This window comes from Melospiza melodia, chromosome 21, assembly GCF_035770615.1.
Source record: "Melospiza melodia melodia isolate bMelMel2 chromosome 21, bMelMel2.pri, whole genome shotgun sequence".
NCBI classification, from domain to species: domain Eukaryota; kingdom Metazoa; phylum Chordata; class Aves; order Passeriformes; family Passerellidae; genus Melospiza; species Melospiza melodia.
This window is the reverse complement of record NC_086214.1, coordinates 12,575,841-12,590,204: the sequence shown is the minus strand read 5'-3', so window position 1 is coordinate 12,590,204 and position 14,364 is coordinate 12,575,841. Positions and strand designations below refer to the sequence as shown.

The following is a 14,364-nucleotide window of genomic DNA, read 5'->3' as shown; positions in this document are numbered from 1 at the left end:
ATGAGAAGCAAGAGGTAATCTTTATTAATCATGGGAGGAGAGAGGAAATTAGGGTAAATTAAAGAAGGAGGAGTAGTTGGAGCAAACAAAATGTGTAACTTTGGCTAGCCAGCATTTTTTTCTCCTGCTGATCTGTTTACAAGGCAAATCAATTGACAGTGGATTTTCAGGAAGCGTGTGCTTTATTCTCAGGGCTACTGTAGATGAAATCCTGCTAACCCTAACCCAGCTTCAGCTCAGGAATGTGTTTGTGGGAGTGCTCAGGTTTAGGAAGCAGCTTCCCATGAGTAACAGCACAATTAAAGCATTAATATTTTCTCATTTTATATTTCAGAGTCATGTGAGCCTGGTCAGGCTCTGGGTAGTGCTAAAATCCAGTGTCCACTCCAAGTGTTTGTAGCCTTTAGTGCCTCAGATGAGCTGGCTGAGAAATGAATTGTCAGACACAGACAGCAAAGCCCCTGCAAGGATCACCCAGGAGGAGGAAATGAGCTCTGGTGAATGAAGTTTTTGTTCCCAGACACTGCTCAGGGGAGCTCTTTCTGGACTGCCCTGAAATTCCAGAAATTTCCTCTGTTTTTTCCTTGTGGTGATGGTGAGGGCTCACCTGGCTCAGCCCTGCCTTGGGCTGTGCAAAGGGTGTGCTCACTGCAGATAGAAAATGCACTTTGTTTTCTGAAATCACACAGAAAAATGGTCTGGGCCACATGGTTGTGATTTTCAATTGTGTTGGGCACTGTGAAATTAGATTTCATTAAGTTTGTGAAGTACTTGTGGCCTTTTATTGAAGACTGTGCAAAATTTAGATTTTGTGAAGACTCAAGCCTAGAGAGCAAATTTTATTTAATTATTATGTTCAGAAAAGTACAGTAAGATCTCTAAAGTTGGGCAAAACTCTCTCACTTCTGCTACCTTTGGGGATTTGAGTCCCAGAGTTTCTTGTGCTGCTGCATAACTGCAAAGCCTCATTAACTGCAGAGCTGTGTGGTGTCAGCTGCCTTGCAAACACTTCCTTCCCTTCCAGTAGATGAAAAACATTTTCCTCTCTGATTTCTTTTGGGAGAATTCAGTTTAGCCTTAGCAGGTTGTGTGGTGGCTTTTAAGATCCTGAGAGAGGCAGGAATAAAGTAGTTTAAATTCCTTTTGGTGTGCTAAAGATAGACTCTCCATCTTAAAAAGAGCTCTTCATATTTTCTTGTAAGTTTATTCTGTGATTATAAAAATGTGCTTTTTTGTAATGTTGAAGTGATGTTTGCTGGTAATTCTGTGAATTTTCTCATGGATTCCAATGCCAGGAGATGGAGCTTTAATGGAATAAGGTGGTGTTTCCATGTGTAAATACCAAGGGCAGGAAAGCTCTGGAGTTCCTCTGATACTCCAAATGTTTGTCTCAGTGAACCTAGAGTAAGAAATAACCTTTGAACTATAATAAACTGTTAATCTTGGATCAAAACTGGGAGAAAATGAGTATTCGGGGTCAAACCTTGACCAGCTGGTGAGAACCATGGGTAGTTTTGACCTTCTAAAGCTTTGATTTATGAAGCTGTAAAAAGATGAACCTTTTCCAAGGCATCCTTGGGATGCAGTGGAGGTTTGGAACAGCAGATTTCTGAGCTGAGGCAAAGTTTTGTTTTACTGCTGCTCCAACCCCTTTGTGTGTTGTGATGAAGGGATGGGAAGGATGGAGGGAAGGAAGTCCAGATAAAACCAGCTGGAGCACAAAGCTGCCCCCAGTAACTTGTCAAAAGAAGCACCACAGGGAAAAGATAATGCACAGCACCATTACAGGCAGGGCTGCCACTTCCAGGGCCACTTTAAATTCCACTTTAAATTATTAAATACTGTAAACGCTATAAAGTTAATTAGAAGAGGAACAAACTCTACAAAGATAAATGTGTTTTCAATATGTTTCTCAGGGAGGGTACAGTAGAAACCAGTGAATGAGAGGAAATTTATTTCTGGCAGCACTCTAGACATGGAACTGTGGTTGAACTTTTTACCCTAATTACGTCCCCACTAATGCCTGCAGCGGGCTGGAATCAAAGTGGCCCTTCAGGCCCTGGAAAGTCTCTGATGTGGCGAGCGTTTGTTGTGTGCTGAGGGTTACTTCAGAAAAAACGGAATATTGTGACAGGATTTTTCAAAATTTCTCAGTTACCACCCACCTCACTTGTTGCCTACAAAAATAGAGTAATTGTTTGCATCTGTGTGTTTTTGTCTGTCTTAGAAATAACTGTTATAAATCAACGTGACAGAGCCGGAGAGCAGTTGAGGATTATATTTTCTTTTTTGTATGTTTTAGGGTTATTCCTGTGTTCTGTAGTGTAGGAAGGATTTAAAGGACATTGGAAAGCAGAAATTTCAGGGTGATTGAAGTTGTTCTCTTTTCTTGAGGACTCTTAAAGCCATCAGATCCCAGTGGGTTCACAGAGGATGCTCTTTAATATGTTTTTTCCTAAACAAGTGCAGTCACTTCTTGCTTGTAGTTGGAGCAGCTGTTTGCAAACTGCTTCAACTTCCAGCCCCTGTTTCTGTGTTGTTACACAACTGCTGCCACTCAAGTCATTCCCTACAACTTGGCAGTATTTGAACTCTGCATCTGTTACTGAGTGCCATTTTCTCCCTTAGCACGGGCTCTCTCCAGTCCTTCCTGTGCTTTTCCTTTCCTTTCTTCAAAAATGTTTAATATACAGACAAAATATCATGGGAGTTAGCTGAGCTCAACCATTCATGTATGGATGAGCTCCTTTTAAATATTTACATTAGAGGAAAAAACAAAATACAATTAAAAAAATCTGATATAATTATTATTTTTCTTTAGTTTGCTTTTTTAAACAGAATGAATGTATCTTAGCTTTAAATTTCAATTTTGCAAATTTCAATTTATAACGCAGTGAATATTTCTTCAGTAATTCAAGCTAGAGATTTAGAAGGCTCCTACTTTGTGAAAAAGCAGTAAGTCATGTGCTTAAAAAGAGATCTTCCTTAATGCCTTCTTTCTTTTAATTCTGACTAGGTAATGTATTAGAATATCACCTGAGGAGACCCCTCACGCATTTTTGGATGGCTGCTCAGAGACTTCTTTTTAAAATTAATGGTGATTAAAATTATTAATAGAGCATTTAAATGGTAATATTTTACAGTGAGGCAATAATGAAATAACACAATGTTTTAATCAATTTTGCCTGCACAACTGGAAGAGCTGCATCTCCCATTTCAGCATCAGGTGACTCTGGGGAAAATGCTGTGTTGCTGTGTGCCTTTCCTTAGCAATTGTAATTCCTCCTGGGAATATCAACCACCTTTAACTAGGAAATTCCTCCAAATGTAATGAAAAGTGCTCCAGTAGAGGAGGTGGCTGCATCGTTGTCTTCATTGAGAGAAAGGATATAAAATAAACTGAAGTTTGTTTTTGATGTTAAGCAATTCAATGGAGGATTTCAGCTTTAAGACCAATTTAAGGAAAAGCAGAATATTCCTTTTGCTGCTCATGGGGCTCTACAAGTAATTATTTTCAGGTATTATTTCATCATTTCAACCCAGCTTTTGGTGAGTTCAGCTACGGTGAGAACTCTGCACATCTGTAGAACGTGGTCTGTGATCCAAGTCATAAAAGAGTTAGAAATGCCAAAGAACATATAATTAATCGGCACTTGGGGAAATTCTGGCCTACCTGATGTGACCAGAACCTCGGAGCAGCTTTGCTGTTCAGAGCACTTTTCAAGTGCTTCAACCAGAACATCTGAGCTCATTCCTGCTCAGCTTCAGTCATACACACTCTAAAACCCTCTAATTATTTCTTGGGATCAGTATTGTTTTCAAGCTCCTCAGAAATTGTCATTTGAGCCATAAACTGGCATATAAACAATGAAGATTTAGCAGAGTCCTGTGCAGCTGACAGACATCTTCTAATGATCTCCGTCACGCAACTGCCGGCAGCGGCTGCCTAATGCCGAGGTGATGAAGTGTTGCACAACCCCACGGGTTTCTTACGCCGTTAATGACACCGAGGGCAAAAGAATTTTAGTTTAGACAGGTCAGGGCAAGGTTTTGTGCTTAGTGGTGAAGCCCCAGAGTGGTTCTGAGGGCGGCCTGGAGCCGCCGGCTTAGCGCGGCCTTTGTTGGTGCTGAGGGGAGAGGCCGAGGGGCCTGTGAGGTGCGTGAATCATGAGGGGAGAGCGCAGAAAGGGGGGAAAAAATGAGCTGGAAATGGGTTACAAGAACCAACAGGATGAAATATTTGGTCCTTCATGAAGTTTTAGTGGTAGCAGGAAAATTTTTCAGTGCTGGTTGTTGAATGTGCAGTCCCACACGAGGTGGGGATTCTGATGATCACAGGTTGAGGAGGAACGTGCCTCAGATGTATACAATAATTGTATATATGCTTAAATAATCAGCTGCAATCTGTGTTAACTCTGCTGTCTTCTCATACACCATTAGTCAGGAAATTCTGTCAGTACAAATGCCTCAGAACAAAGAAAAAAGCTGATATTGCTTTGGAGTGTTAGAAATTCTGGCACTTCAAAAAATCTGTGTCTAGCTGAGGCTGTAAGTGGCTCCACAAAATGCTCAGTTTGGGTTCTACATGTGCTTGGTGGAATTTGGCTGGAGCTGAGGTATTTCAGCATCAATTTGTTTTCAGAGCTGTGCTCCCAGAAATGTGATCTTTTCCTCTTAAGCTGTGATGTGTGGCTGTCTCTTATTATGCAAAAATTGCTACATTTTTGATTTTGGTCCATCTTGCATGATCTTGGAGATCTGTGGGGCTCTTACTGCAATACAAATTATGTGCATTTATTTTAGTGGTGAGTTCTGCTTCATTTGACAGTAGGAAGGGCAAGACAACTCTTAAATTTTGTATTTTTTGGGGGAAACACATCAGATTGTGGCTCAATCAGCTGATCACAGAAATATTAGGGGTTCATAGAGGTAAGATAAATGCAGTTGTATTCTGTCAGAACTTAATCTTCATGAACATAAGCAAAGATTTACAGAAATGTGTTCGCTTTTGTGCGTGTTCACAGGATGATCAACCAGCCAGTGCAGGTTCATAAATTGTGTATAAAAAGCTTGTTTGGCTACAAACAAGCAAAATCTAGTCTAGAATATACCAGAAAAAATAATCCTGGTTCTCAAGTGGAGCTCCAGCTGTACTTTCCCCTCAGTGATAGCCATAGTCAAGCAGACAGCCAGATCTCGGGAGCTGCCGCTAATCTGCCTGCATTACCCAGTGGCAATGTGATGGGACAGCTCTGCTCTGCAACATGTGGCACGTGTCACCGCGGTGGAAAGTGTGTCACACCCGGCTCTCCCTGCACAGGCACAGCTGAGCAGGCAGCTTGTGCTGGGTTTTACACTCCATGGCAGGAGTGCCACATGCTGGGGACACCGAGGTGGCTCTGGGCTCTCGTCAGCTCTGAAATGTAAAAACAAACCCCATAAAACCCCCTCAAACCCAGAAAGAATCTTCTGATGATGAAGGTGAGGGATAGCAGAGAGAGCACAACAGTCAAAGCATGTTATGTGCTGCTGGATGTGGGAGGAGCTGCCAAAATAAGGAATTTGGAGGTTGCTATTTGATATTTTTAAGGATTCCCCTTTTATTTTCTCTCATAGAATCTGTTGCAATAATCAATATTTGCAAAAACCCAGTTTTAAAACTTCCCCCCTAATTGATGTCTGTCACCTCAGCTACAGATGGGAAGTGAAGGAGCTGTTGGTTTCATGGAACAGCAGTGGGGTAATGGTTGTTGAAAGTACTCAGAAATGGAAAAGTCACTGAGGAGTCTCAGGTTCTCTCACAGAACATGGCCAGAGTTATTCAGGAGACAGAAACCAGTCCTTCAACCAATCCCTCAATCAATCCTTCAGCCAGACCTTCCTGGGTCATTCCAGGTGCACTTAGACCCTGCCCTGTGAAGGAATGCCTCAGTGATGAGCTAACAGAAGTAAAATTATTCCTTATAGTGAGAAAACAGGAGATTCCTAAGCCTGAACCCTGACTCATTTTACCTGTTACAAAATGATTTCTGCAGACTTGGTGACTTTTTGTGTCATGGGCAAGCAATGAAAATATTTTTGGTGAAGTACACAGATAAGGTGAGTTGTTTTCCTGGGCGGATAGACTTGATCAAACCATTTGAGGAAGATGCAAAGGTGAAGTTTGTATCTCCTGGTGTTTAACACATCTATTTTAGTGCTGTGTCAAATAACTCCCTTGTATTTCCAGGATTAGATTTAGTAACATGTGTCTAAGGTTGGTACAGGTTTTTCTTATTTAGAAATAAGTGTTTCCATGCTTTTTGCAATTTGTGGTGCACTTAAAATGTCTCTGCTGCTTTGTGATTCAGTGCTGCACACACATTTTGGGGGAAGTGTCACTTTCTGAGAAATTTTGTGCTGCTTTTACTGATTTTGAATGAATCTATTAAGTACCATAAATTAGAAAATTACTTACAGAGTGGAGTTTTTTATTGTGAAAAGATGGGAAGAGGAGAGCCTGTAGATGATGAAAGTCCTAATGGAAGCTCTTTCTGCAGTGATGTTTAGAAAGAAATAACTGAATTTATTATTTTTTTAAAGTTTTCATTCTGGTGTGCATCCCTCAGAAGGAGGGAGAGAATTGCTCTGCTGAGGAGGGTTTACAGGAGTTTGGTGCTAGGCCTGGAAAACAAACCTTACAACTTAAGGCTCAAAAGTTTTTTTCACTTTCTTGGTGCCTGGACTGCTCTGGATGATCACTGACAAAAGATAACTGAGGGCATTAAACCTTTTTGTGTCCTTGACAGAGACACAGAAGCCAAAAAGCAGAATATGCACCAATTCTGTCAGGCACTAAGAAGTCATTTCATAAAAATAAAAGGATCAAAATGTTGGAACCACTCACCATAAAAATAGAGGGCTCATTGTTGGTCACAGTCTTTTAAGACAAGATTAGGTTGCTTGGTAAAAAATAATTTCTTTGAGCTTCTGGGACATTTTGTGCATGGCCTGGAAAGAGAAGATGATCCTTCCAGAATTGAAATCTGTTAATCTGAGCAAACCTTCTTCAGGGCCCTTGAGGAGAACAGAATTGTCTTTGTGGTCTCACCGCGTTCCTAATATTGCTACAAAGATCATAATCAAATCTCATAGTTCAACTTTCCAGTGTAAAGGTTCAGGCAGGAATTTTTCCAATATTCAATTAATTAACTCTGTGCTCTGGTTTGTTTTGCTTCTCTTCCCCTTCTGTGAAGCACCAGAGAGGTGGAACAGGAGAATTGTAAGCACTCCTGCTGATTAAAGACTTGGGTCACTGTCAGCATCCTCCTCATGCCCACGTGGAAATAGCCTTTTTTTAGCAGCAATTTATTGGTAGATTTGATGCTTTATAGAGTATAATTTAAAAAAGCAAACCCAACTTTGTGGAGTATTTTTCTGTGCAAATCCTTTGGATATACCTTGAGCAGCCAGTTCCTTGCAATTGCTGTCACTTCTCTCTCACCTGTTGTCTCTACAAGTTTGGAAATTATATTCCAGTTCAGGCTCTTAGCAACCTAATATTTACAGCAAATTCTATTTTTTTTTTTTTTTCACTCCTGCAGGTTGTTAAAGCTGGGCCTAGTAAGAGATTATCTTGAACTATTAGTTACTTTAAATAGGATTTCAGTGTAAATTTTAATATTTTTGTCTCCTCTTAAAGGCACCAAAACTAATTAATAAAAACAAGTCTGTGCTTTAGGCTGGACTTTAAAGAAACTTTGTGAAGGTGGTATAAAGTGCAGTGATATTGGCCAGAGATTTTATTAAAGGCCTCAATTGACTGGAAAATCCTCACATAAAGAATATTTCGTACAGGGCAGCTTTCCCAGCAAAAGTTTTATTTCAGTTTTACACCTCCAAGCCCTTTTTTTTCCTTTCTAGACTCATGAGACCAGCCTGTCACTGGGTCCATCTCTCTTTGAGGGGATGTTCATCATGTGGCAGAGAGGAGGAAAATCCACCCTTGATAAATCAAAGCCTCCAAGGCACAGAAAAATCAGCCTTGTGTTGATTCCATCACTCTTCTCCTTTTAATTTTTTTTTTTCTGTTTAAAAAGCACGAGTGTTGTGGGTGGTGTGTTTGTCTCTGTGCAAACATTCTGCACAGAGCTTTTCTGCCGTGGTGGCACCCAGCAGATCTGGGAGGAGCTGATGCTGGCGTGGGGCACGAGCACAGATGTCCCCAAGTGCCAGCTGGATGAGGCATCTGCTCTGTCCTTCCATCCCTGCGCTGCAGCACTCACACAGAAGAAGACACAAAGGCCTGAGTGTGTTTATACATTCATTATTGTCACATCTTAGAGTTGTTGGTGGATTTGTGTCCATTGCCTTTAAAGAAGTTGTTGATCTCTGCAGCTGTTTGAACAATCAGGATACATAATAAATATTTGTTGATAATCTGTGGGAGTAATTCAGAAGAATTTTATTTCAGAGAGAATTTCAGAGTCTTTCTGGCCTATCCATATAAACTGTTCCAGGCTGGGGAACAGGGAGCAGCCTGGGATAGTGGAAGGTGTCTCCATGAAGTGGATGAGCTTTCTTTGAAAGTCCTTTCCCACCCAACCCAGTCTGGAATTCTATGATATTCTTTGGTTATTGGCACTTGAACTCAAGGTTTTACTCACTATGGTTGACGAAAGCATTGGTAAAATGGCCTTACATGATCAGCCAAGAGATAATAATAATAATGGTGCATTTGAGTGACAGAATTGTTACCTGTAAATTGGAAAAACTGTTCAAAACAGGCTGATGTGGAAATAGTAATCACTATTAAGTGTGTTGATATAATTTTAGCTATATCTACTTTGGAGATTCCTGTTTTGAAATTCCCCTTCTATCAATATTACAATTTGCTAGAGGTAATAAATCACTTAATTTTAAAAAGTTTGTACATAGATCTTGCAGTGGCTTTCTGTGTTTTTGAGCAGGAGTGAACTTTAATGTGAGGGAACTGACTCGAGTTTCACTGGTTTAAAGGTGTTTTTGAAGGGCCTTTGAAGTGCTTGAAGTAATGAATTGCACCCTCTAGTTATTAGCCTAGAAAAATGTATATTTTGGGAAAAATTTCAGTGGGCAAAGTGTCAAAAGGTATTTTTTCAGTTATTTTTCTGACAGTTGTCTTGCTATGCATTTACTGTGTATCATACATTACTGTATATCATACATTACTGTATATTATGCATTACTGTATAAACCATTTTATGATCTTGAAGCATTGGGGGTAGACAGTTGGCATTTGTCCTCCAGCTTTCCAGAAAATTCTCGAGCAGCTTGAGCAGATCCAAGAGACAAGTGAGTGCTGGGGCAGGAATTGTGTGAAACTCTGTAAAATAAAACAGATCTGGGCAGGGGGGAGCACCCTCTTTTACCAATGCTCAGGATGTGTTTGTACAGCTGGCAATTTGTGCTCCTTCATATTCCTTGACCTAGAAATAGCCAAGGTTTTAATGCGTTCCTGGAGGGGGAGAAAGGTGTTGTGGAGCAGAGCTGCCACATCAAAGCCTCTCCTCAGCCCCTAAAAGGGTTTCCACCACTGCCTTCCTCGGCCCTATCCAACACTCAGCACTTTTCCCACTCAGCCTTTTTTATTAAGAAATGGCCTTAAAGCTTTTATTTATATAAAAATGATAAAAGTGACACAAAGAGTTGAAAAGATCTGTATGGTTCAAACAAAAGTCCATCAGGGATGTAATGTAAATTCTGGGTGAGGTGTCTCCATCAGCCCCAGGCAGCTCAGCTGCTGCTCTGGGAGAGTCCTCCCTGTAGGAGAGAGTTACTCTGAGGTGTAGTTTTGTGCTAGGATGTGGTTTAAAACTTCCCAAGTCTTCCTGGGGGTAAAAGAAACCAAGTGTTTGATAATCAGTTGCACAATACAGGTTGATGGCCATCGTGGAGATCATTATTCAGTTTTCCTTCTTAATGTAGGAGGTTTATATTGACCCTTTGTTCTCCAGGGTTCTGCTGGGATTGTTGGAATTCTGGTCCAGGACTTGATGTTCTTGGAGGTCTTTTCCAATCTCAATAATTCTGTGGTTCTCTGACTTTTCCTTCAGCGTGCTAAGTAGCATAAGGAGGCAGAAAGAGTTAAACCCCAGTTTTTAAAATGCCCTGATTTCCACTAAAATCTTCTTTAAATTCCTTTCAGCACCAGCCCACCCTACTGCTGTGTGGATCTGTATTCCCTGAGAACAGGAGAGATGGTCAAGTCCATCCAGTTCAAAACTCCTATTTATGACCTGCATTGCAATAAAAGGTAAGGGTGCTCTGTCTGCATTCCTTATGTGTTAGGGCATGCCAGAGTTTGGTAATAAATACAATTTCTGGTGTATCACCTCCCTGATTTTCTTTTTTTCACTCTCCTGGTTCTCTGTTTCTCAAGGAGTATTTCAGTTGGAATACATCAGTGTGCTTCCCCCATGGCTTTGGTTTAAGAAGCTCAAACCAAAAAAATCATTTAAGCTTCTTTCAGTTGTGCTAAAGGGTGAGCAGGAATTGCTGAAATCCTCGATGATCCACCTACAGCTGGGGAAATGGGATCACAGAGAGTTTAAACAGCACGGAGCACTAAGGAGTTTATGTCTCTTCTTTGTGTTGGTCTGTCAGATTTTGCCTCCCTGCACATCCAAAACATTCCTGGTGTGCAGTCTGTGGTTTGCAGGGAATAATGTTCCAGTGAGTCAGATAACAAAGCAGCATCTCTGGGGTGGGATAGACAGAAAATGGCTCTGGAGGCTGAGGATCACAGAGCTCCAAGAGAACAGCATCTGTTGTGTCCATGGAATCCAGTTTTGCTGATTTAATGTGAAATCCCCATCTCTCCCAGACACACCAAACTGGAATTTTGTGGTTTGCTTTGTAGTTTGCCGCATCTTTTTAAGGCAGAAGAGAAATGCCAGGATCCCTGTGTGAGGATCCTGCGCTTGGCACTGCTGATGGGAGACTTTGGAGTGGTGACTTTGGTCCAAGCCCTGCTGAGCTCTGCTCCCTTCACCCTCCCATGACTGCCGTGAGTCACCGTGGCCTCAGGTGCCCTGTGGAGTGGTGCAATCCAGTTCCTGGGGTAAAGGGAGAGCCCTGGATGGAGAAATTCCTGCAGTTCTTTGGGAATCCGTATTGCCATGCCAGAATGGATGGTCCTTCAGTAAATAGTAACACAAATCTTTGGAAAATTGCAAATGATTTGGTTTTTGTGCCTGGTTTTGATGCAGATGGTGACTATGAATCAAACTTGTGCAACTAAGTGTAACCTGCTACTAAAAATAAATAGATCAATAAATGCTCTGGAATCATCCATGTGGGGGGTTCATTTCTGCAGAAAGACAGAGTGGCTTCAAGGAGGAGAAAACAAAATTCTCCAGGACTGGGAAATATTCCCATTAAATATCCATAGGTTTGCAATATATACACATTACACTTCCACCTGCAGTCAAAGCCTTCCCATTATTCATTGGTTTCCTTTGTTTTAGGCAATGTAGGAAAAGTTAGAATTGATACATTTTCTTTGGTTTTCTCTCCTGCAGTTTCAGCAATTGGAAGATGTTGTTTAGCTGAAACTACTAATATGTCCAAAACTAATTAATGTTATTTATTTATCTGAAAACATCAGCAAGCATGAGGGGATGGTACATATTTTGATTTTAGTGTAGTCCTTCACAGGTATCGAGCTCTCATGGGATAAGAGGAAGTGTTCTTATGGCAAAACAGATAAAAATAGGGAAAAAGGGGTTAAAGCTGATTTCACACTTGTGGGAAATAATCATCACCCTTTCCCCAAGGATATGAGTTGAGGCTGAGGTGATTCATCCCCTTTTTAAAGGTGACTGTTCCAGGCTGTAACACACAGTCATAATGTTCACATGAGGCATTAGGTGTGTTTCAGTCACTGAGAGATGTGATTAATTTTTTTCCATGTTGTATCTTTACAATTAAAACCATTAAAACAATATTTAATAATGCTCTATATTGACAGCTAATTAAAAAATGCTTTCTCACAGTCTGCCTAATGAGAGAATAACAGATTATTAATTATGTCATATTGCTAAATGTAGGTTTTATGTGTTGGTTTCCCAGGTGCTTCTTTCATGCCAGGCTTTTAAAAACTTGATTTTGGGAGTCATCGGTGTGGGAGAAAGCATTCCCTGGTTCTGAAATTTCCAAGGTGCTGCTCTGCTTCCACATTTGCATCTCTGGGCTCAGTGTTTTGAGGCAGCACCATGTTTCCTGTTACCTTGTGGTTTTTGGCCTTTACAATAAAAGTGTAATGTACAAACAAACACAAACATACATCTTCAATATGCTACTTGACCCAAATTCTGCTTCTCTCAGCTCTGTTTGTGTGCTGATGTTCTTGGTATTACACTCCCCCCTGCTTTTAGCAAATAAAATGTTTTAATAGATTTGCACTGAGGTGGGCAGTGGGATTATTTGACATTTAGCTCACGTTCTGCCGATTGTTTGAGTCAGTGACAGTAATTCAGGGTCTTTGCAGCTCCATTCTTGCTTTTTAATGGAGCTTTGAGTGCAAGAGCTTTAGCACAAAAGTGCTGTGCTGCTGTGGCTCAGCCCCCTGCACTTCCTGCGCTGGAGTTGGTGTGGTTGGGAGCAGAGAGAGCCCTCAATAACTGCCAGGGACTGGTAACCTGGCACTTCATCACTGCACAGTTTCTATTGATGCTTTTGGAATAATTACATTTAGATATTGAATCTTTAAACCAATGCATTTAATGTCTGAAGTGGCCCTTCCATTTCTGTGTTTTCAGGATCCTCGTTGTGGTCCTGCAGGAGAAAATCGCCGCCTTTGACAGCTGCACTTTCACCAAAAAATTCTTCGTCACCAGTACGTACAGTTTTGGGCTCAGAGGTGGACAGAACAGATCTTTTTGTTTGTTTTTTTTTTTATTTCTAAATCCTCAGAGCAGGTCTCAATTAATAATTTGGTGCTTCAGGAAAACTTGCTTAGAAAAAAAACCCCAAACTCAAATGCTTTTCTGTGAATATTTAACTCTTTTCTGTATTTATTATTGCTGTAACTAATTGTAATGGGCACCCACACTGCAATCCATCAGTAGCTGAGCAATTCTTTTGTTCATTTTGCACAAATATGTGTAAAAGCCTCAGCTTTTACATATTTACATGTTTACATACAGCCTCACATATTACACAGTTCCAGGTTATCACATCAGTAGCAGTTAAAACCCACAACCCATCAACAGTGATCTACCCACTGTTCATGTTTGTTTGTTCCTTAGGCACATTGGCTTTTTTAATGTGACTTTACAGTTCATAATTTACTTTGGAAAAGTCAGAATTTTATTATTTAAAAAGAGTCTGCGTTTTTGTGGATGTATTTTCAATCACAATTCAAAAAGTTGAAATTATTTTTTTAATATTTTCTCTGTATTTGTAGAAAAATCTCCTAAGGAGAAGCTGTTTTTGTCATAGTTTGAGGGAAAGCAGCCACATGCAGTAATATTAAAGTTGCCAATAGGTGTCAGTTTCTTCCTATCCATGGATGTGAGACACTGGGAATCTGCTGGGATTCAGTGACAAGATCCAAATGGGGAAGGACTTATTTCTGTCCTATTCATCACTCCCTTTTATTTCATCAAAAAGAATTAGAGTACAAGCCTTGCTTTATTTTAGACCAAAAGTGAAAAAAACCCCTTGGTTAAATGTGTATTCTGAGAATTTCTGGACTTATTTTATTGGGTTTAAGATACTGCAATTTATTTTTAAAAATTTAAGTCCTGAAGTTAATTTTGAGAAGCAGGGATACTCTGCTTTTTAAACATAACTTTGATTTGCCTTTTGTGGAGCAGCTGTGGAATATAAAGAGGATAAATTAATACTTCTGGAGGAATGAAGAAACTATTTTTTTAGAAAGTCCAAAACTTCCTAAAATGTCACTAATGCCAGTGTATTTCTCCAGCTGTGCTGCTTTTTAATATGAAAAATTCAAGATTTTCTGAAACTTTCCTCTGGTTTAATTAAGGACAAGCTCATTTTTGGGGCATTTTGGATGCTGCCAGCGCTGGAGCCAGCCCAGCCCTTCCCTCTGGCAGTGCCATGCTGTGAGTGGGCAGAGCTGTGGTTTTCCCCTGGATTTAGGGGTTCTGGGGCCTGTGCTGAGGATGCCAAGCTCAGCCATTCCCTGGGTCCTGCTGCCAGGCAGGTGCTGTGCCCTGGCACGTCGGGGCACAGCAGAGCTTTTGTCTGAGCTTCCCCATTTCATGTGCTGAAGTCTCCTGGACCTGAGAGCGCATCTTAAAGGCTTAAACTGCTCTGCTGTGTTTGCAGGGGGATGGAAATGAGCTCCCTCGGTAGCTGCAGGCACTTCTGGGAGGC

The 14,364-nt window shown here is 40.8% G+C and overlaps 1 protein-coding gene across 8 annotated transcripts in view; it reads left to right on the top strand.

Annotated features, from left to right (window-relative positions):
* BCAS3 (BCAS3 microtubule associated cell migration factor) overlaps positions 1-14,364 on the top strand; it is a 295,445-nt gene that overhangs the window by 23,259 nt on the left and 257,822 nt on the right. For all 8 annotated transcript variants that reach the window (XM_063174268.1, XM_063174266.1, XM_063174267.1 and 5 more), the window contains exons 8-9: positions 10,166-10,273; positions 12,780-12,856. In XM_063174268.1, the coding sequence (XP_063030338.1) occupies positions 10,166-10,273; positions 12,780-12,856 (185 nt within the window). The remainder of the gene's footprint in view (positions 1-10,165; positions 10,274-12,779; positions 12,857-14,364) is intronic.